Consider the following 24,157-nt stretch of genomic DNA (forward strand, 5'->3'; position numbering starts at 1 on the left):
GAAGTTGAAGAATAGGGGTAAGGAGTCTTAAGGCATAGGGAAGAAGAGAATGATAAAATATTTTGTTCATATATATTTATATATGAATTTTATAGTTAATGAACAACTATGTGGAATATTTTGTATGTAATAACAGAGGTGATTATCTTGTGTAAGATCAAGTACTTTTTGCATCATTGTACCCTTTGCTATCCTAGTAAAGTCTATATTCTTCTCAGAATAATGATTGTTACTGACATTCCTAATAGAAAGAAATATTGAATTCCAGTTGGAGGTTAGTGAAAATAGAAAGCTAATCTGCCCTCATCTCACCTTTCCTGCTTCCTTTGCCACATTCAACTTTACAAGGATGCTGACATTTATACAGGTCTGGGATCCTCACGTTAAGAACGTCAGGATTATAGTAAAGATATTTTACAAGCAATTCCTTTTCTTGAAATAAAATTGTGAGAGAGGCCTACCACGTCTAAGTTAAAAAGAGACTTGTGCAATTTACTGCTAATCTTGGGGATGACTGAGACTTTAACTAAACTTGCTAAGTAAACTAACTTGATTAAAAACTAACTTAACTAACTTGATAACTAAACTTGCTAGGCATATACTTGTTCCTCATTTTGTTTTTATTGTGCGATGGTTAGAGTAATTACTTTGTTTAGTCTACACCAAGTATACACTATACAACTATACACAAGTATACACCAAGACTAGGTGAAAGTGAACAGAAATGTATTTAGAAGGTGCCATGGGACTTCAAAACATCTGCTGAGTGGTGAGGACAGGCAAAGAAAGGGAAAGTAAGAAAACGAGAATGTAAGATTTTCAGTAGGTTAATAGATTTATTATTTAATTTGGGGGAAGCTAGGTGGTGAAATGAATAAAGTGCTGGTGCTAGAGTCAAGAAGATGAGTTCAAATTCAAACTTACAAGCTGTGAGACCCTGGGCAAATCTTACCTCACTTTTTCTCATTCTTAAAATGGATATAATAATAGCACTTATGTGTCAAGGTTATTGTGAAGATAAAATGAGATAATATGTCAAAAGGGCTTAGCACAGTCCTTGGCACATGGTAGACACTCTATAAATGCTATCTATCTATCTATCTATCTATCTATCTATCTATCTATCTATCTATCTATTATTATATCTTTCAGTAAATCCCATTATTATTTTTTACAATTTTTTATTTTATAACTTTTATTTTGACAGTACATTGCATGGGTAATTTTTACAACATTATCCCTTGCACTCATTTCTGTTCTGATTTTTCCCTTCCTTCCCTCCACCCCTTCCCCTAGATGGCAGGCAGTCTTATACATGTTAGATACATTATAGTATATCTTAGATACAATATATGTGTGCAGAACCGAATTTCTTGTTGCACAGGAAGAAATGGATTCAGAAGGTAAAAAAATAACCTGGGAAGAAAAAAAAAATTCAAACAGTTCACACTCATTTCCCAGTGTTCTTTCTCTAGGTGTAGCTGATTCTGTCCATCATTGATCAATTGGAACTGAATTAGATCTTCTCTTTTTTGAATATATCCACTTCCATCAGAACACATTCTCATACATTATTGTTATTGAACTGTATAATGGTCTCCTGGTTCTACTCATTTCACTCAGCATCAGTTCATGTGTCTCTCATCCTGCTGGTCATTTCTTACAGAACAATAATATTCCATAACATTTATATACCACAATTTACCCAACCATTCTCCAAATTGATAGGCATTGATTCATTTTCCATTTTCTAGCCACTACAAAAAGGGCTGCCACAAACATTTTGGCACATACAGGTCCCTTTCCCTTCTTTAGTATTTCTTTGGGATATAAGCCCAGTAGTAGCACTGCTGGATCAAAAGATATGCACAGTTTGATAACATTTGGGGTATAATTCCAGATTGCTCTCCAGAATGGTTGGATTCATTCACAACTCCACCAGCAATGCATCGATGTTCCAGTTTTCCCACATCCCCTCCAACATTCATCATTATTTTTTCCTGTCATCTTAGCCAATCTGACAGGTATGAAGTGATATCTCAGAGTTGTCTTAATTTGCATTTCTCTGCTCAATAGTGACTTGGAACACTCATATGAATGGAAATAGTTTCAATTTCATCATCTGAAATTTGTCTATCTTTTGACCATTTATCAATTGGAGAATGGCTTGATGTGTTATAAATTAGAGTCAGTTCTCTATATATTTTGGAAACAAGACCATTATCAGAACCTTTAATTGCAAAAATGTTTTCCCAGTTTGTTAGTTCCCTTCTAATCTTGTTTGCATTACTTTTGATTGTACAAAAGCTTTTTAATTTGATGTAAACAAAATTTTCTGTTTTGTGATCAATAATGATCTCTAGTTCTTTTTTGGTCATGAATTCCTTCCTCCTCCACAAGTCTGAGAGGCAAACTATCTTATGTTCCTCTAATTTATTTATGATCTTGTTCTTTATGCCTAAATCATGGACCCATTTTGATCTTATCTTGGTGTACAATGTTAAGTGTGGGTCCATGCCTAATTTCTGCCATACTAATTTCCAGTTTTCCCAGCAGTTTCTGTCAAATAATGAATTCTTATCCCATAAGTTGGGATCTTTGGGTTTGTCAAACACTAGATTGCTATAGTTATTGACTATTTTGTCTTGTGAACTGAACCTATTCCACTGATCAACTAATCTGTTTCTTAGCCAATACCAAATGATTTTAGTGAATGCTGCTTTATAATATAGTTTTAGATCAGGTACAGCTAGTCCACCTTCATTCAATTTTTTTTTCATTAATTCACTTGAAATTCTCGACCTTTTATTCTTCCATATGAATTTTGTTGTTATTTTTTTCTAGGTCATTAAAATAGTTTCTTGGGAGTCTGATTGGTATAGCAGTAAATGAATAGATTAGTTTAGGGAGTATTGTCATCTTTATTATATTCGCTCAGCCTATCCAAGAGTACTTAATGTTTTTCCAATTATTTAAATCTGACTTTATTTTTGTGGCAAGTGTTTTGTAATTTTGCTCATATAATTCCTGACTTTCCTTTGGCAGATAGATTCCCAAATATTTTATACTATTGACAGTTATTTTGAATGGAATTTTTCTTTGCATCTCTTGCTGTTGGATTTTGTTTTTAATGTATAAAAATGCTGAAGATTTATTTTGTATCCAGAAACTTTGCTAAAGTTGTGAATTATTTCTAATAGCTTTTTAGTAGAATCTATAGGGTTCTCTAAGTATACCATCATATCATCTGCAAAGAGTGATAATTTGGTTTCCTCATTACCTATTCTAATTCCTTTAATCTCTGTCTCGACTCATTGCTGATGCTAGTGTTTCTAACACGATATCGAATAGTAATGATGATAGTGGGCAACCTTGTTTCACTCCTCATCTTACTGAGAAAGGTTCCAGTTTATCCCCATTACATATGATGCTTACTGATGGTTTTAAATATATGCTCCTGATTATTTTGAGGAATAGTCCATTTATTCCTATATTCTCAAGTGTTTTTATTAGGAATGGATGTTGGATGTTATCAAATGCTTTTTCTGCATCTTTTGAGATGGTCATATAGGTTTTGTTAATTTGGTTATTGATATAGTAGATTATGCTAATAGTTTTGCTAATAATGAACTAGTCATGCATTCCTGTTATAAATCCTACTTGGCCATAGTGTTTTATCCTGGGGGTGATTTTCTGTAATCTTTTTGCTAATATTTTATTTAAGATTTTAGCATCAATATTCATTAGGGAGATTAGTCTATACTTTTTTTTCTCTGTTTTTCACCTACCTTGTTTAGTTATCAGTACCATATTTGTGTCATAAAAGGAATTTGGTAGGACTCCTTCAATACATATTTTTTAAAAAATAGTTTATATAACATTGGAGTTAATTGTTCTTTAAATGCTTGGTAGAATTCACTTGTAAATCCATCTAGTCCTGGGGATTTTTTCTTAGGGAGTTGGTTAATAGGTTGTTCTATTTCTTTTTCTAACATGGGACTGCTTAACCAATTTAATTCTTCCTCGGGAAAGGTATATTTTTAAGGTATTCTTCCATGTCATTTAAGTTATCAAATTTATTGGCATAAAGTTTGGCAAAGAAACTCTTAATTATTGCTCTAATTTCTTCTTCATTAGCGGTGAGTTCTCTCTTTTCATTTTTAAGACTAAGAATTTGATTTTCCTCTTTCCTTTTTTTAAAACAGGTTTTGTAAGGGTTTGTCTATTTTGTTGTTTTTTTCATAGAACCAATTCTTATTTTTATTAATTAATTCAATAGTTGTTTTTTACTTTCAATGTTATTAATCTCTCCTTTTATTTTCAGAATTTCAAATTTAGTGTTTGTCTGAGGGTTTTTAATTTGTTCCTTTTCTAGCATTTTTAGTTGCAAGCCCAATTCTCATTATTGCCATTTTTGGGTGAAATTATTAATTATGTCTATGATTTGCTGTTTCACCCAACCATTCTTTAAGATGAGATTAATTAGTTTTCAATTATTTTTAGTCTATTTTCCCCTGGCTTTTTATTGAATGTAATTTTCTTTGCATTGTGGTCTGAAAAGGATGAATTTATTATTTCTGCCTTACTGCATTTGAGTTTGAAGTTTTTATGTCCTAATATATGGTCAAGTTTTTTGTATAGGTTCCATGAACTGCTGAGAAGAAAGTGTACTCCTTTCTGTCTCCATTTAGTTTTTTCCAAAGGTCTGTCATAACTAACTTTTCTAGTTATTCTATTTACCTCTTTGACTTCTTTCTTATTTATTTTGTGGTTTGATTTATCTAATTCTGAGAGTTAAAAGGTTGAGATCACCCACTATTATAGTTTGCTGTCTATTTCTTCTTCAGCTCTCTTAATTTGTCTTTTAAGAATTTAGATGCTATACCACTTGGTGCATATATGTTTAATATTCCTTCATTATCTATGCTACACTTTAGCAAGATATAGTGCCCTTCCTTATCTCTTTTAATGAGATCAATCTTTGCTTTTGCTTGATCTGAGATGAGGATGGCTACCCCTGCTTTTTGGCTTTGCCTGAACCATAGTAGATTCTGCTCTAACACTTTACTTTTATTCTGTATGTATCACCCTGCTTTAGGTGTGTTTCCTGTAAACAACATATTGTAGGATTCTGGCTTTTAATCCAATCTTCTAACAGCTTCCTCTTTATGGGGGAGTTTACCCCATTCACATTTATGGTTAAGATTACTAATTCTGTATTACTTGCCATCTTGTTAACCCTGCTTATGCTTTTCTCCTTTCCTTCCCCCTTACCCCACTACCTAGTATTAAACTTGTGAGCACCACTTGATTCTCATAGCCCTCCCTTCTTAGTATCCCTTCTCCACCTTAGAGTTCCTCCCCCTATTTTACCCCTTTTCCTCACAATTCTGTAGTCCCTTCTGCTTCCGTTTTCACATTTCCCCTCCCACTTTTCAATGAAGTGGAAGCAGTTTCACCATAAATAGAATATGTCTATATTTTTCTCTTTAAGCCAATTCTAATGAGAATATGATACACACTATGTTCATCCCCCTTCATTCTTTCTCTCAGATATAATAGGTTACTTTTCCCTCTTTGTGAGATGTATTACCACCGCTTTACCCTTTTTCTGGTATAATTTACTTTCTACCTCTAGTTTCTAGAATAAATTATACATGTATTCTTTATATATCTTTATGGGAGAAATATAGTTCTCAAGATTTCTTTTTATCTTTTTAGGAATCTCTTGAGTTCTATATTTGGAGATCAAACTTTTTGTTTAGATTTGTTTTTTTCATCAAGAATAGATGAAATTCACTTATTTTGTTGAATATCCATTTTCTTTCCTGGAAAAAGATGCTCCTTTTTGCTAGGTAAGTTATTCTTGGCTGCATACCAAGTTCCTTAGCCTTTTGGAATATCACATTAAAGGCCCTTCGATCCTTTAATGTGGACGGTGCTAGATCCTGAGTAATCCTTATTGTGGCTCCTGTACATTTGACTTGATTTGTACATTAAAATACAATATAAATGCCTGTTCAGATCTTGCACAACTTTGTCCCAAACTATCAGTAAAGCCTCATTCCATACTTTTCAATATACTCATTCAGGGCTTCTCTCTGTTTTTCATACATGATGCTCCATCTATTTTTGTGCTTTGCTGTAGTTATATATACATGTCTGGACAGCACTCCCAGATCAGTGCATTTCTTTCCTTAATTTTTTATATACCTTTTTATTTACAAGATATATGCATGGGTAACTTTACAGCACTGACAATTGCTAAGACTTTTGTTCCAATTTTTCCCCTCCTTCCCCTCACCCACCTCCCCCAGATGGCAGGTTGACCAATACATGTTACATATGTTAAAGTTTAAGTTAAATGCAATATATGTATTCTTTCCTTATTTTTAAGACACTCATCTGCTGCATTAAACCTTTTCCTACTCTCCTTCCCCCATTTCAGCCACTCCCTCTGAAATTAATTTGTATTTAACTACTTTGTATATATTTGTATTTTTGTAATAGCTGTCCATAAATGTACATGCACATACACACACACACACACACACACACACACACACACACATATATATATATATATATATATATATACACATATATATATATGTGTTCATTGTCTTCCCCATTGAAATATAAGCTTATTGTGAGTAGAAATTATTTGTCCTTTTATTCTTGATGTATATTTATATAGAACATAAAGATTGTACAATGGAGTTACTTAATATATAATTGCTGATTAATCTGTTCCTCTGTAATAACCTCCAAAATGATTTTCCTCCTTATCTATCTCCCTTTTCTAATATGTGTTTCATATTATGTTCAGATAATTTTCTGAATAAATCACACATTGTAACATTTTTCATTCAATTTTTCATTACATCACAAACTTTAAACTCCTGATTCTTGCATTTAATACTCATCACAATCTGACTCCATTCTATCTTTTCTGCTTTATTCCCTACCACTCTCTTAAATATAGTCTATGTTTTAAACCAAATTGAACTATTCCTTCTTCCAAATTCTCAATCTATTATATTCCATGTTTTTGTTCAATATAGCCATTCTCTATCATAGCTAGACTCCCCATACTTATTTTCATTTATAGAAATCTCTTTTTCAAGTATCCAACTCCCACTCAGATGCCAAGTGTTACCTTTTGAATAATGCTTTCCCTAATACCCTTCAACCTACTAATATGAAAGTATCCTTATATTTTTCCCCCACATCAATTGGCTTGAATGTCTCCTGTCTCTTTTTTGTTAACTTATTCTTTTACATTATAGTTCTTTATGCATTTGTTTTCCATTCATTTTCTCTTCAGATTTTAAGTTCCCTTAAGGCAAAGATAGTAGTTTTGAGTGCTTCACACATAGTAAATTAAAAAAAAAACATTTATTAAAGATGTACTATAAATTGTGTAGTTGGTATATTGTATAGAGTGCTGGGCCTGGAGTAAGGAAGATTCATTTTCATAAGTTTCAAATCTGACCTCAGACAAAGTTGGTAAAACTTTGTGATCCGGATCAAGTCACTCAATCTCTAGCTGCCTCCATTTTCTCATCTATAAAATGAGTTGGAGAAGGATATGGCAAAATATTTTAATGTCTTTGTCAAGAAAATCCAACTGAGGTCATAAAGAGTCAGACATGACTGAAATGACTGAATAATATTATGGATTTCTTTCTCAAACTCTTAAAAGAGGAAGAGAAATATTGGACACTAGGTATTGGAGATGTAAACTTAAGTGAAGGACTTTTTAAAGCTGGGGAAGATATGGATATGTTTATAGGTAGTAAGAAGAAAGAATATAAATAATAGAAAGGCTAAGTTGTTCATCCTTTGTTTTAAAAAGTACCAATGGTAGGCTAGTTAGATGATGCTGTGGATAGAGCAGCAACCCTGAAGTCAGGAGGACCTGAGTTCAAATTTGACCTCAGACACTTAACACTTCCTGGCTGTGTGATGCTGGGGCAAGTCACTTAATTGCCTCAGCAGAAAAAAAAAGTGCCAATGACATCATGAAGTGATGTCTTGACTTTCATGTGAATTTAATTTAAGTGAGGCAGAGTTGCACAAAGTTGTCAGCCTTCGTAAGACAAAAATCAAGATAACTAGTGATGGCCTGGGAGGCAGTGGATTAGCTTGGTTTCTTTTATTACTTCAAAGCAGTTGCTTTAGCTACCTTCATGGCCATGAGGAGTGAATTGTTTTCTTTTGTCCATTTTGTTGGAAGAAGTCTTCACATGCATGGGTTAGACATTCCCCTAACTCAGGGACGGCTTTGAGGCCTGTGGATTTGGAATCAAGGTTCTTGGAAAAACCTTGGCAAGATGTTGGACAATCTATCAGAGACAGTAATGAGGACAGTAAGGAAAATGACTGATATTCAAGAGGAAGAGGGAAATCTTTTACTGTATGTTTGTTGTATGAAAAACTTTGGATAGTAATTTTATCATTTCCTATTATAACTGCTTGACTTTGGGAAAGTTATTTTTACCTTCCATTGAAATGGGGCCTCATGTTATCATCTGAAAAAGGAGGGGATTTATGTTGAATGATGATTCTTTCCAACTATAATGTGGAATTCTGAAAAGGTTCTTAATATCTATTGAATTTCGAAACATAGATAGATACTAAAGGAAAAAAAATACAAATAGTAGGGGACTATTTTTTACAAAAACGTATTTCACAAAAGAAACAAAATTTGAAAATTTATATTACAAAATATAAGCTGCCAAATACTTATAAAAAACAATCATATGAAAGTTTAGAGTAGAATGAGACATTGTCTGGGGAGGCGACAGGGAAATTTTGAACATAAATGCATCATTTGAGCTGGGTCTTGAAAGATAGGTAAAAGTTCAGAAAGAAAACTAATAGTAGGAGAGGACATCTCAAAGCCGTGGTCATGGGAAAGTAAAAATGTATTAATGTAGAAACTTCTTTTTTTCTGGAACAATGTCAAAGAGAGAGTAGTATGAGATAAACTTGGAAATATAGATTAGAATTAAATTATGGAAGGCCTTGATTGTAAATTATGGAATATAGATGAATGTGTACTGAAGAAGCAATGAGGGATCATCAAAACTACTTTCATCCAAATCCCAAACTTGAAAGCATCAAAAGATCTTAACATAAACTGGAGTAATCTGTTTAAGCAGGTAGGTAGCCCACTTAGGAGATGGACTTAGGAGTCAAGAATACCTGAATTCAAATCCAGCCTCTGACACTTACCAATTGTGAGACCCTGGAAAAGTCACTTTTGCTTTGCCTCAGTTTATTTCTCTGTAAAATGGGGAAAATGTGAAGATCGAATATGATAATATTTGAAAAAGACTTTGAAAGTCTTAAAATGCTCGTAAATACTATCATATTTCTAACTCTTACTCTGTCATGCAAAAATTCTGAATTAATTATCAGACAAGAAATGTTGGGCATACATACTGGCTAACATTCATATTATGAATTTGCAATCTATTAATTTCACTAGCTTATATTCAGCTCTCAATCTTTCTAAATATTAATATTCTCCTTAAATATATCACCCAACTTTCAAATTTCTTCATCTCTGTCATCTAGTATTTCATTCTAAGGTACTAGTTCCATCTCATTACTACCCTTTTTATTTAATTCTGATCCAGTTGAGCTTTACTTCATACCTACTAGAAAAGATTACAGACTTTTTCCACTATGCCATTTTCCAGTACAACCTCTATTCCACTCTCCTACACTTTCCTATATTTTCCTACAATACCCTGCATTCCTAACTAAACTCTCCTACATTTTTTTACTTATCATCGAATATATCTAATTAACTGAAACTTGGATTCTCCTGGCACACTACATTTCTTGCAGTCTCCTTCACTAAATGTCCCTTTTTCCACTGTCCATGAATTACAATGGCTGGAAGGGGAGGTCAGTAATCTACTTATTCTCCATTGTAAATTTTGGATTATTACTCTGCCACTATGATTTAGAAACAACTTCCTGTCTTCATTATTGTCACTTATCCTCTAGCATATTCTTCCCCTTTCCAAATTGTCGTTAACTCTAGCTAGCAACATTTTTCTTCATTCACTAAGTCCTTAATGAACTTTTATTCTACTTCAGTTATGGAACAGTTTAGCCATATGTTAAAGCTTTACATTATTTGTAAATTAGCACATACTTGTATTTGTAGTTTTCTTTGTCTTTCCAAAGGATAACAACCAAGATACATGTTTTAAAAGTCATACTACCTAGGTTGATTGTTTAAGCTACAAAAATGCACCCACTTTGATAAATATCATTTTAAAAAGTCAAAATATAAGTATTATTATTCAAAGATCCTTCTTTAAATTTTGTTTTTTAAAGTCCCATTTCTTTAAGAAGAATTTAAAATACAATTTATTGCCTAGTATTTGGGTGCTGTCATAATTAACATACTGTTTAACAGTGTCATTACTTCACACTTTTTATATTAGGACCCATATGATGAATTTATATTTGAATTTTATGCCCGGTATACTTTGTTAAGGGAGATTCATTTGTCCTATTTTTTTTTTTAATACAAACTGATCATGCCAATTTTTATTTTGGTTTTAATTTAGTTCATTCAATTTGACATTATGGTTAAGCCTTGTAGTTTCTTGCTTTCATGTCTTTGCTCGTGTAATTCTCTGTCTGGAATGCCTTCCTCGCTTCAGTACCTGTTAAAATATTGTTCATCCATTCAAGCATGTTCTCTTAAATGCCTTTTTAAGAAGTAGACAAGGTGTAAGTACTAATAAGTCAATCCTACTTACTGTACAAGGACAGCAGGAATATCAATAAGGTTTTAAGAAATTTCCTTTTTTAGAAATGTTCCATCAAAAAATCATGGCTGAAGTCTCTAAAATAGCTAATAATATTTAAGGTAATGAAATAATGTTAAATATTTAAATTCATATTAGGCTAACACTGAAAACAGAAAATACATTTATCAAATTAATTGTGTCCTGTTTCATTTCTATTTCAACAAAAATTTATACATGTCTATTAGTGTTTAGATAAGATACATATTTCTGTCTTCACACACCTTATGGTTAAGTAAGGACATAAGATATGATGATAAATATATTTTATAAATCCATTTTTGTGATTCTGTAAACTTTCTGATAAAGAAAATTCTCTCTACCAATACATATCAGAAATTATTCTGCAACTTAATTGTCTTAGAGAGTTGCCTAAGACTCAAGAGTATATGTGACATTCCCAGGGACACAATTATGTTTCAGAGGTAAGACTTGAATTTAGATCATTTTGGTTACAATGCTAGCTAGCTAACCACTAAGCCATGCTCTCTATCTATTGAATTAGAGAGGTATAGAGCAAAGCTCCATGTGAAGGTTGAAGGAGAAGCATATTACCAATTGAGGAGAAATATGGTCCAAGGAAGAGTTAGCATTTGAGTTGAGAATTCAATAATCATAGGATTTCAACAGGGAACATTCTAAAAGTAGGGAAGTGCATAGAAAAGAGGCAAGCTTTGGAAGTACAAACATACAAGCCTTGTTTTGGGGGTATCAAAATAAATAGTTTGGTTGCAATATCAAATATATAGCGGGATAATACAAGTTAATATTTTTAAAGGATGGTATTAGATTGTAGAATGCTTTCCATATCCACTTCAATGTTTACTTGGGAGCCAAAAGGCAATCTGATGAGGATTTTTCTCAATAACATAATTTTTTCATAAAGCAAAATTTCTGGTACTGGCACTGGTATAAACAGATTGATTAGAGAGGGTAGAGGCCTTTATGATCCAGGTGAGAAGTCATGGAGAATTGAAATAGACTGATGTAAGTGAAAGAAGGTTGTGGAGGTTGAATTGACACAACTCAGTAATTACTTATGTATGATAGGCAAGTGAGAGGGAAAAGTCAAAGATGACATTAAAGTTGAGAATTTACCAGAATAGAAATGGTGAAATAAGAAAACATGAATTTAGGGAAAATACGTTAAGTTCAATTTTTTAGATATGTCGAATGTGAGGAGCTATTGAGTCATCCAGGTAAAGATATACTATGGACATTTGGAAATAAGATCTTAGAGCAAAGAAGAGGTTAAGGCTGGTGCTGTGGGGATATGGGTTTAGTATGCATAGAAATTATAGCAGAAGTTCTTTGATTGCCATCAAAAAGGAAGAGACAATATTGAGAAAAGAAAAACAGGATGGGATGCAAAAGGTAAGTGAAGGGAAGGGAGGAGGAAATAAAAAGCAAGGAAAAGTGGGCCAAAGGCAAGTCTGTAAAGAACAGCAAAGAAGACTGAAAAGAAGTTAAATGAGAAGATAAGGATGAAAACAAGGAGATTTGGCTGTCTCTCAAGCAAAGAGAGAAAGAAAGCTATTATTCTTGGTAGCTGTGGAAGATTAGGGAGGCTAGATAATTGTATTTCACTGAAATTGGTGATGTGGAGGTCACCAAGGATAATAATTCAGGAACATTTTCTGCTATGTCACTGTAAGCCCTACTTGCTTTCCTCAGATAGGAAGACAAAAGGCACAAGAGAGATTTTCTTTTTAAGAATTTCATTAGCACAGAGAGTTCTTGGTGTGGAACTGCCTTCCACACCATCATCACTTTGTTTATAGCAACATAAGAGAGGGTATACTGGCACTGAAAAATTAAATGAATTGCCTCTGTTTATCTAATTAGTATGTAGTATAGTTAGGACTTAAAGCCAGGTCTTCTTGATTTCAAGGTCAGCCCTCCCTTTCTCTCAGCTTCTCATAAGATTCAATTTATGGCAAAAGAAAAGCATATGATTTGAACATCTCTGCCAACTGATATCTCCAGGATTAGTACTGCTTGCTCAACTGCCAGAAACATTGCTTCATTAGGAAAGTAAGAGTTATGTGATTTCCAAGGTCCTATCCAGTTATGAAATCTCATGAGCACACACACACATACACACACACACACACACACACACACACACACACACACACCCATAAATATATACATGCACACATTCACATGACAAATGGCTAGAAAAATAGCTGACAATTATCAGCTTGATGCAACTTATTTTCCAAGTTCAAGGCAAGTCTTGCTGTGAGATTGTGTATTTATTGAGAAAACAAGAATAGGAATAGGAAAATATTCTCTTATTTTCTCTATGAATAGATCATCTTCTGTTTATCATTTTAATACTTCATAAACTAGCTGGGTACAGTTAAACTGACTTTCTGAAGAGCCTTTCAGTCTGGCTTTGGTTCCGAGAGCTTGAACTCCTGCTTGCCTTCTTTGGCTTCTGAATCTCCCTGACCAACTCCTGGCTAAGGTTCCTAGCTTATATATGCTCTCTTATCAAAGGTGTGAATCTTGTAGAACTATAGTAAGTACTAAGTACATGTACTGAACTAGAGAACTGTTAAGAACCATGCTAAATAACCATTGTCTCCATCAATTCCATTGATTTAGCACCTTGTTTTAAGTTCTGGCCCATACCAAAGATATAGCAGAGAAAGCATTGGATTTGGAGTTAGGAAGACATTTTCTAAAGTTTGAATCTGGCATCAGACACTAGCTATATGATCCTGGACAAATTACTTAACCTTATTTTCTTCAGTTTCCTTTTCTGTAAAATGAGCTGGAGAGAAGGAAATGGAAAACCATTCCAGTTTCTTTGCTAAGAAAATCCAAAATGAGGTCATAAAGAGTCAGGCACAACTGAAATGACTGAGCAGTAACAAAAAATATTGCTCTTAATATCACACTTTGGATCCAAGCATAATTCTTGACATATAGTAAGCACTATGTAAATGTTATCCCTTTCAATCATATTCTACTGCATTCTATTTTATTTTAATCATAGGTCTGGTAAAAAAAAAACAAAATAAAACCATAATAATAATATCTGCTCCAGTTAAGGTCAATATGTTTTCATAAATGTGGGAATGTTACTAAAACAGTTCACAATTTATTTACAACTTAGTCCATAAATCTTAGAAGTTTAGTTAAAGTACATATACTAACTCTGAAATGAGATGCCTTCTGTTCAAATTCTATCTTGCATATTTATTTGTGTGATCAGGTAAGATACTTAACGGCCCCAAAACTTTTTTTTTTTTTTTTTTTGTAAAATGAGGATTTTTACATCTGTAAAACAAAACAAAACAAACAAAAAGGATTAGATGGCTTTTGATGTCCCTTCCAGTTATAGCTCTATAATCCTATGATTTTAGAGAGTTAGCTGTCTCAGAGTATTTATGGTTAAATGATGTGTCCATAGTCTTATAGCTAGTAAGTGTCAGAGGCAGGCTTTGTATTCAGACACTCCATCATTCTGCGATGACTATGACATGCCCTCTGTCCTCTTTAAACTTGTTATCTATTCTAGAAATGATCATAAGACCTGATATCCTTTGTTTCCTCAAAAAATAATGGCATAATTCTAGTCATCTATTATATAGTCAATTATGTGGTTCCTAAGTAACAAGGACAAAAGTCTTGACAGATTGTTGAAGTGCATATTCAGTCTGAATAGTCCTAGTTTTTTAATACTGAATTGATGAAAATTCTCCAAAAAAAGAGAAATGAATTTTATTTCATTCTCAGGTTAAATGATATAAAATCTCTCTCAGACTAGACACTCTTATCAAATATTGTAAAGATAAATTAGCCATAACCATGTAAAGGACTTAGTTAAAGCTTTTTAGGTTTATAATAAATGATCTGTTAATTCTGGTATGACTTGCATGTTATTGGTATCCTTTAATTAGTGAAGTTAGAAAATATCCAGAGGACAACTAAAGTGATAATTCTGATGGAGGTATTCATTATTTTTTTAAAAGCCATAATTATAATTGAGGCTATAATCAGAATGACATATGTGCCAAATTTTTATTTTAATCAATATGATGAAGAGCATCATTAACCCTCTCATCATGTCTATGTAGATTGTCACTCTTTTTTAAATTTTCATACACACTTACAAAATTTTCCTCACAAGTAATGACTAAAATTAAAGGCTGAACTTGTCAGACTGATGAGGTCCAGGATGTGGTTGATAGAAAAAGAATGAAATATTAATGGAATTGCTCCCTGGGGCAGACAGGGAAGAGCTCTGATAGGAATTGGTTTAGTCTCATAGTCTCACCTTCTGTAGAGGTGCTCCTTCCAGTTTTGTGGGTGCCCCCACCTTGCTGTGTCCAGAAAAGAAATCCAAATTATATCAAATCCCTCAGGTTAAATTTCTACTATAAATCTATTCATGGATCATACTTCATTCTTTGCTGAATATAGTTTATTAAAGCTTTTTATGTTCAAAATATATGTATAGATAACTTTTCACCATTGACTCTTACAAAACCTTGTGTTCCAAATTTCCCCCTCCTTCCCCTTACCCCATCCCTTAGATAACAAACAATCAATACGTTAAACATGTTAAAATATAGATTAAGTCCAATATATGTATACATATTTATATAATTATCTTGCTGCACAAGAAAAAAATAGAACAAAAAGCAAAAAAATGAGAAAGAAAACAAAATGCAAGCAAACAACAAAAAAGTGAAAATCTATGTTTTATGTTTTTTTTTTTTTGTTTTTTTTTTTTTACTCAGTTCCCACAGTCCTCTGCAGATGGCTCTCTTCATCACAAGATCATTGGAACTAGCCTCAATTATCTCATTCCAACTTATTCTTTATGGACCCTAAGCTCTTCTCTGGATTTAGCCTGCTAAATAAAGACATGTTCCAACATCATAGGGGTGCTTCCTTTCTTCTGGTTCCAATAGGCAACTTGTCTTTTCTATTGTTAAAACCTCATTTCCTTGCTCTCCCAACTCTATTTCATATTTACCATTCCTTTTATATCTCTTCATTTTGTTTGTTTGTAACCTCATCTAAATAAACCTACCTTTTGTCAAAGAGAGTGGCCATTGTAAATTCTTTACCATGACAAATCCTATCATTTGGTGACCAGGAATTGCTTTCCTAGATCACATCATATTGGTACTACAATCAAATCAGGACCATAACAATAAATGGGCAAAAATGATAACATAACATAACATTATTATCTACCTTGTACAAAATAAACTACCTACAGAAGATCATAGAAGATTTTCTGAAAATGAATGGATAATGTATGAAGGACAAGATAATTTATTTATAACTCCAGTACCTAGCACAATGCTTAATAGATAGGTATTGAACTGAATTGAATTAATTCCTTTGAGGACAGTTCAAAGCAACAGGTGAGATAAAAGAAATATCTTGTGGGCTGGAAGACATTAGATTGCTTTCCAAAAGAATCCCTTTTAAAAAAATTCTATCCTATATAACTGTGCTTTATCACAGTATAGATTCAGAACTGCTAAAGTGAAGATGATTTCTGAATGACCTTTATAAACGTATTTTATGGTGAAAAAAAGTTAATATTTCTCTCTATTTTCTATCAGCAGTTTTTTCTTGTTTTTTTTTCCTTCACAGAACATCAATACATATCATAGAATAGACAAATTTAAGCTTGATGTTAAGGAAATAACTACCTAATAATTATTACCAAGTAGATGGAGTCACTTCAGGAAGAAAGGAATTCTTTTGCATTGTTGGTCTTTAAACCACTGGATTGACATTTGCCAGAGATTTGGTAGAGAGGAATCTTGCCTCTGAGTTCCTTCTAGACATAAGTTTTTATGATCTAAAAATCTTTGGCCAAACTGAATTGTTGATACATTCCAAAGTACAAGTAATCATCTTATATAAATATCTGATAGCAAAAGTGGGCACTGCATGCTTAGGATATCTTCCAAACTATGAATCAATTCCTAGCAGAAATTATCCATGTATACAATTATGCTATTTAATAATGAAAGGTATCATCATATCCCTGCTTTTGGTAGTTATGCCTGAATTTTTTTTCTCTGCTTGACAGCACAATTCAGATTTTTTTAAAAAAGCAAAAGAAACAAATTTACATTTTTTCATTCTTAATAGAGAATTTGCAAAATCAAGCCACTAACTTTCTCATACTCTCCCAAGGTATTTGGAAAATAATGATTCTGTCCTAATCTGACTTGACTGTGTTTGCCTGATAACTTCTCTACTGTAGTAATTCATTGATAGTTTATCTTTTTTAGGTATAAAAAGTCAAAGGAGACAGATGTTTTTGATACCCCCTAAGTGGCACGGTTCCTTACTTCATTTAAATGAAAATGTGCATTTTATGAATATTTCAGCTTCATATTGATAAATGAAGATAAACTACTGTTACATAACATTGTAATACCTATTTTTAGTGTCTTCCAGGAAATTTATAAAGAACAAACAGGACAAGTTTCAGGAGATAAGAAATAAGTAGATTTTAAGACCATGTTCACTGATGTATGATGAATGATTAGTCCTTATCAGAGTATAAGGTTAGCCTTCTATTACAAAGCTTGAATTCATTTTAAATTTTATTATAGACATTGCAAATATATTATGTAATTTTCTCCAAATTATCTTTGTCCAGACCCACATTCATCATCTAGACATCCTTTATAAGCTATCTTCATACTTCCTTTACTCTCTCTTCTCCCCATAAAGGCAGAGGAAAAAAACAAACTAAATCTAAGTATATTTATTTTTATTCTATCCTTTATCATTGCATTACCAACAAGCTTTAAATCGGTTGTTTTAACTAGAATGATGGATCATCATCAAATTGAAACAATTTTTTGATTAGTTCAGAATGGCATGGAAAAGGGAGAGGGGGTAATTATTTAATATTTCACTACAGAGATTTTGCCTGACAGAAGCCTCTGACTCCACAAATGTATGAGGCCTTTGATTGATTCTCCTATCTTTTTTTCCCTAGTAACAAACAATACCCTGACTCTTTTTAGATTCAGTTCTTGTAATAAATCTTGTCTTTCTTCTAATTGTTTTCTTCCCATTTCTCAGTTAAAGACAATTAAAATGAAGACTCCAGTTTTAGCTTGGATCAAAATAATAGAGTTTTATGGCAGGAAAGTTGGGCCAAGTAACTGGCTGTAGTATTCATAGTATATTTCATATCTTATAGATAGTCATACTAAATAATCTTATTTTGTTCAATTTATCCCTTTTTTCTAATACACAGTTGCCAAAGTAGTCTTTCTCTATTGTTACTTCTGTGTATAGAATCCAGCCCGTGATAGCTGTTGCTCATAGGGCAGCCTTAAAAATACTTTAACCTTAGGTTTTCTTCTTCTTTGGAGGTGGGGGAAATGCATATGCTTTTTTATTTCTTTTTTGTTATGAACTTAAGAAATATTAACAAACATGAACATTTTTCATAAAAAGAATAAAAAAGAATATGGTAAAATTTTTGTGTTTTAAAAAGTATATGCTAAGTTTCACATAATAATAGCAACAATGTCCTATTTGCCTGATCCTTTTTTTCGATGTATGTTTTAATATTTCATTAAGCCCTTTTCTTTCTTTTTCTTTTGCCCTGATGCTCTACTATGCCACCTAACAATTTTGACCACAAAATAAAATTGTAGGAAATGATATGTATAGTTAACTAAAACAAAATCATACATGGGTTATGTGGAGTTATGATGGGTCATTTCATTGATCAGAATTCTAGGATTTTTCAAAGTTTCAAATTATCTATTCTGAATCAACTAGACTATTATCTGTTCCCTAAATAATTAATTTTTAGTTACATTATCCTATTATTTTATATAAATACATGTCTATCTGTCTCTCTATCTATCTATCCATCTACCTATTATTCCTCCTAACAATATTTAGCCAATCCCCATTAAAAATAAAGACTATTTACTCATGAGCTAAAAATTAATAATACTATGCAGTCTAATTAAATCCTTAGGGCTCAAGTCCAAATAGAATGAATCTAATGGGTATTTTCTTTTTTAATTTATTATTATAGCTTTTTATTTACAAAACACATGCATGAGTAATTTTTCAACATTGACCTTTGCAAAACCCTCTTTCTGTTCCAATTTTTCCCCTGTCTCTCCCCACCACCTCCCCTAGATGGCAGGTAGTCCAATACATGTTAAATATGTTAAAGTATATGTTAAATACAATATATGTATGCATTTTTATACAGTAATCTTATTGCACAAGAAAAATCAGATTTATAAAGAAGGTAAAAATAACCTGAGAAGGAAAACAAAGATGCAAGCAGACAATAACATAAAGAGAGGAAATGTTATATTGTGGTCCACATTCATTTCCCATAATTCTTTTGCTAGATGTAGTTGGTTCTCTTCATTACTAAACAATTGGAACTAATTTGGATCATCTCATTATTGAAGAGAGCTATGGGGGGCAGCTAGGTGGTGCAGTGGATAGAGCACTAGCCTTGAATTCCGGAGGACCCGAGTTCAAATCTGGTCTCAGACACTTAACACTTCCTAGCTGTGTGACCCTGGGCAAGTCACTTAACCCCAGCCTCAAAAAAAAAAAAAAAAAAAAAAAAAAAAAAGAAGAGAGCTATGTCCATAAGAATTGATCATCATATAGTATGGTTGTTGAAATATATAATGATAAATTATACATTATAATTTATAAGTATCATTATAAATATATAATGTTCTGCTCATTTCACTTAGCATCTCGTGGTCCTGCTCATCTCACTCAGCATCAGTTCATGTAAGTCTCTCCAAGCCTTTCTGAAATCATCCTGCTGGTCATTTCATACATAACAATAATATTCCATAACTTTCATATGCCACAATTTATTCAGCCATTCTCCAATTGATGGGCACCCATTCAGTTTCCCGGTTCTAGCCACTACAAAAAGGGCTGCCATAAATATTTTTGCACATATGGGTCCCTTTCCCATCTTTAAGATCTCTTTGGGATATAAGCCAAGTAGTAACATGTCTGGACCAAAGGGTATGCACAGTTTGATAACTTTTTGAGCATAGTTACAAATTGCTCTCCAGAATGGTTGAATTCATTCACAATTCCACCAACAAAGCATGAGTGTCCCAGTTTTCCCATATCCCCTTCAACATTCGTCATTATCTTTTTCTGTCATCTCAGCCAATCTGACAGGTGTATAGTGGTATCTCAGAGTTGCCTTAATTTGCATTTTTCTCATCAATAATGATTTGTAGAACTTTTTCATATGACTAGAAATAGTTTCAATTTCTTCATCTGAAAATTGTACATATCCTTTGATCATTTATCAATTGGAGAATGGCTTAATTTCTTATAAATTAGAGTCAATTCTCTATATATTTAGGAAATGAGGCCTTTATAAGAATCTTTTACTGTAAAAAAATGCTTTCCCAATTTATTGCTTCCCTTCTAATTTTGTCTGCATTACTTTTGTTTTTACAAAAACTTTTTAACTTGGTATAAACAAAATTTTGTATTTTGTGATCAATAATGGTCTCTAGTTCTTCTTTGGTCACAAATTCCTTCCTCCTCCACAGGTCTATCCAATGTTCTTCTAATTTATTTATAATCTTTATGCCTATGTCATGAACTAATGGGGCTTTTCTTAACACCTCCCATACCTGGAAGGTACTTTCCCCACTTATCTCATAGGATTGTAAACTCTCTAATACATTATGTAAATGACATTGCTATGAACTGCTTTCCTTCCAAAGGGCCAGAAAAGAATATAACATTAGTCATGTATAATGGAAATTATTTATCACCTCTCTCATTGGACACAACTTTATCTAATTCCTGGTTCTGCTGAGTTTATAATTTGTGGAATTATGTACTTTCTTGGATTGACAAGAATACAATGAAATAGCTTCTTTCTAGAAATTCTCTGGCACAATGAGCAAAATTCAGTAAAAACTACTAGAGAATTGCATTCTATTAACTTATATGACTCTCAAATTAGAAGAGTTTTATGATGATAGTCATAGGGAAGTCATATGCATGCAGAACAATTAGAAAATGGAGTGTTTTGGCTATTTGAGGATTTTATTTAATAGAAAAAATATTTCGTATCATGTATGATCAATTTAAAAATAATTGGAATGAGACTAAAATACAATTAATACAAAGATTATCACGAACAAAATTCAAACTTTTTTTCATTGATTAACAACCCGAAGTCAGCATTATAAGTATTTCTCATCATTTTACAGATTTATAGAGATAGAAAAATATATTGTGTAGAAATATAGAGTATGTTTTAGAGACAAAAATAATCTTGGGTTGAACTGGTACACATTGACCCTGTCATAATCTCTTGAGGTTGCTTTAATATCCCAGAAATAAGTTTCCTTACTTGTAATATTTGTCTTTAATAAAAGAATACAGAGTACATAATAAAAGATCCTCTAAAATGCCTTATAGTTGCATAGATCCTGAATAAATGCAAGATTTTTTGTTTATTACTTTTCATTAATCTGATATGAATATAAGTTGATCTGTTTCAGCCCATTTTGCTTTTATTTCAGTTATTTAAAAGTTACCATTTAAAATATATTATTGCAATAATCAATGACTAATACAAATATAATTTAAAATGTAATAGTTTATAAGATAATTCAGGATGTCACAAAATTTTAGTTTCTTTCTTTATATTTAGTAACCTAACATATACTGAGACTTTTGGGATGTTTTGCATAATATAACATAAATATGAGCATAAAGTTATTTGTGAAAATGTAAACAAATTTTACCTGCCCCAATAACTCTTTCAATACGAATTCTTGAAGGATCTATTTCCTTTGCAAATTCATGCACTGCTAGTGATGGGTCTTCATATGTATCAGGATCAGTGTAGGTTTTGATTCCTGGGAAGCGCACTATAGAAAAATAAGCATTTTATTTTGTGTTAGACTATTTCAATGACCATGTATGTTTACAAGCATTTAAAATGATAGACAGACTATCCAACTAGTCATATCTTATTGCCAAATTAATTTTTTTTCCTATCTGCCTATTATTAAAAGGTATTCTACATAGCAGTATATTTAAAATTAAGTGAGGGACTAAGTTAAAAGAGAGAAGTGTTCAAAGAATATTAAATTGTTCAGACAGTTTTTTCAAAAGCCAAATCACATGATCCTTTACAAAATTCCTATTGAAATATCTCAGGCATAATTGGGAAATGATTTTAGGTCCTGATACAGTTCTTGGCACATATTTGTTTTGTTTAGTTGTTTCAGGCATTTCTGACTCTGTAACTTTTCTTGGCAAAGATACTAAAGCTTGCCATTTCCTTTCCTATTGAATTAAGGCAAATAGAGTTAAGTGACTTTTCCAAGGTCACCAAGCTAGTTTATATCTGGGTCTGAATTTAAACTCAGATCTTCCTGACTCCAATAGAATGTGGTCCTCTATTCTCTCTGCCTCTTTACTGCTTCTTCTGCATGTAGCAGGCACTTAATAAATGCTCATTGACTTGACTTTAAGAAAAACTTTGGTGGATTGTATAAATATAGAGAGGCCTTGAATTATATCTCTAGGGCCTTTAAAATCAAATACAAATTTTGTTTGGCATTTAAGATCTTTTATTACCTCGTTGATCCTTACATCTTTTATCTATTTCCTATCTTTGTCTTTGTATTGTTTGTCTCTCAAACCTGAAATGAACTCCCTATTCACCTGTGATCTTTGGAAGCATTACTTTACTTCAACACAATGTTCTATATTGACAACACAGGGATTCTTCCTGTGTGCCTAGGGCTACTTGATTAGCCTGGATTTCTTCCCAAAATAATGTTTTTAAGTGCATAAAAATACATAAAATTAAAAAGAAAACCAATGCTATTATAGTATAGTTATCAAAATATTAAAAAAATAATTTCATGGACTCCATATTAAGAACATTTACATAAAGCAATTTCTTATTCTTCATAAAGCCATTCCTAGTTCCCCCAAATATTAGTACTTCTGTGACTATATTTCTATAATTATAAACCTATATTTGTATATGTAACCTACCCTGAAAGAATATAAACTTCCGAAGGGCAAAAGCTATTTTACTTTTGACTAGTATCTAGCACAGAATAGTCATATAAAAAAGGCTTATTTTGATTTCTTATACTATGCCATTAAGCACTGAGAGAGAATGTGGTAGAGGGTGCTAAAAATATATTATTGCTAGACCATCTATTAACTACTTTAGTTGTTTGGTACTTTTAATTTACTATATTTCTGCAATTGTCAGTAAATAAGATGAACCACATTTAAATTGAAATTCTTACAATGAATAAAATTGAAAGACAAAGAAGTTATAGATAAATGATAAGATGACTTTGCGTTTTCCTCAGGGAGAGACAAATAAAAGATTTGGTGAAGCTGTTTTTATCTGATACCTAAAGTGAAGAGGGAACATGGAGGATTTTGGCATTTCACTTTAAAAACTCATGATTTGTGTTGAAAATAGAGTCTCATGAACATAATTACAGTTTATAGGCTATTTGCTGCTGAAAATGAAAAAGGATAGCAATTCTATGATGTTATTGACAAAATCTTTCAAACTAAGTAAACTTTTATCATGTCACTGTATTACTTAAACATTAAGGTGGATATAGGGGTTACTGTTGAATAATATAATGCAAAATATTTACTATAATCAAGAAATGAAAGAGGTCAAGTAATTATGTTTTACTCAGAAGTCTTTCGTGTGTATAGCATGAATAACTTCATCAAGAAGACAATTGAAAGCTAATGGATATGATGGGTACTGAATAGGATTACAAAAAAAATATTGTAATAAAAGAAACTATTGGTTATTGACATGGGAGTTATTTCAGGTGTGGTGTGTGTGTGTGTGTGTGTGTGTGTGTGTGTGTGTGTGTGTGTGTGTGTGTGTGTGAAGCCTTATTTTTATATGAAACCTGATCCTGACTACTTCAAGCAATGAAAGAAATAAGCACCAATGTATATGAAAAGATAAAGATAAGTAAACACTGTTTTTAGTTATGGAAACTCCAAAATGACTTATTTGATTAAGCTGTTTATTGTGAAAAAAAGGGAAAAAGGTGAAAATAAAGAAACTTATACAAGGAAAACATTTCTTTTAAAAAGTTTTAATATTTTATCTTTTCTAATTACATGTAAAAAAGCATTTTAAGCTTGGTTGTTTACAATTTTGAATTCCAGGTTCCCTTTCATCTTCCCTTTTCTTCCTCCTCATTGAGAAGGCAAGCAATTTGATAAAAGCTATACAAGTGCAGTCATGAAAAACACATCTCCATATT

The 24,157-nt window shown here is 32.2% G+C and overlaps 1 protein-coding gene across 1 annotated transcript in view; it reads right to left on the reverse strand.

Moving 5' to 3' along the window:
• The window catches only part of EPHA6 (EPH receptor A6), a 1,095,310-nt gene that overhangs the window by 315,542 nt on the left and 755,611 nt on the right, over positions 1 to 24,157 (reverse strand). The window contains exon 10 of the mRNA XM_074299847.1: positions 21,629 to 21,754. Within this exon, the coding sequence (XP_074155948.1) occupies positions 21,629 to 21,754 (126 nt within the window). The remainder of the gene's footprint in view (positions 1 to 21,628; positions 21,755 to 24,157) is intronic.

This window comes from Sminthopsis crassicaudata, chromosome 3 (assembly GCF_048593235.1).
Source record: "Sminthopsis crassicaudata isolate SCR6 chromosome 3, ASM4859323v1, whole genome shotgun sequence".
NCBI classification, from domain to species: domain Eukaryota; kingdom Metazoa; phylum Chordata; class Mammalia; order Dasyuromorphia; family Dasyuridae; genus Sminthopsis; species Sminthopsis crassicaudata.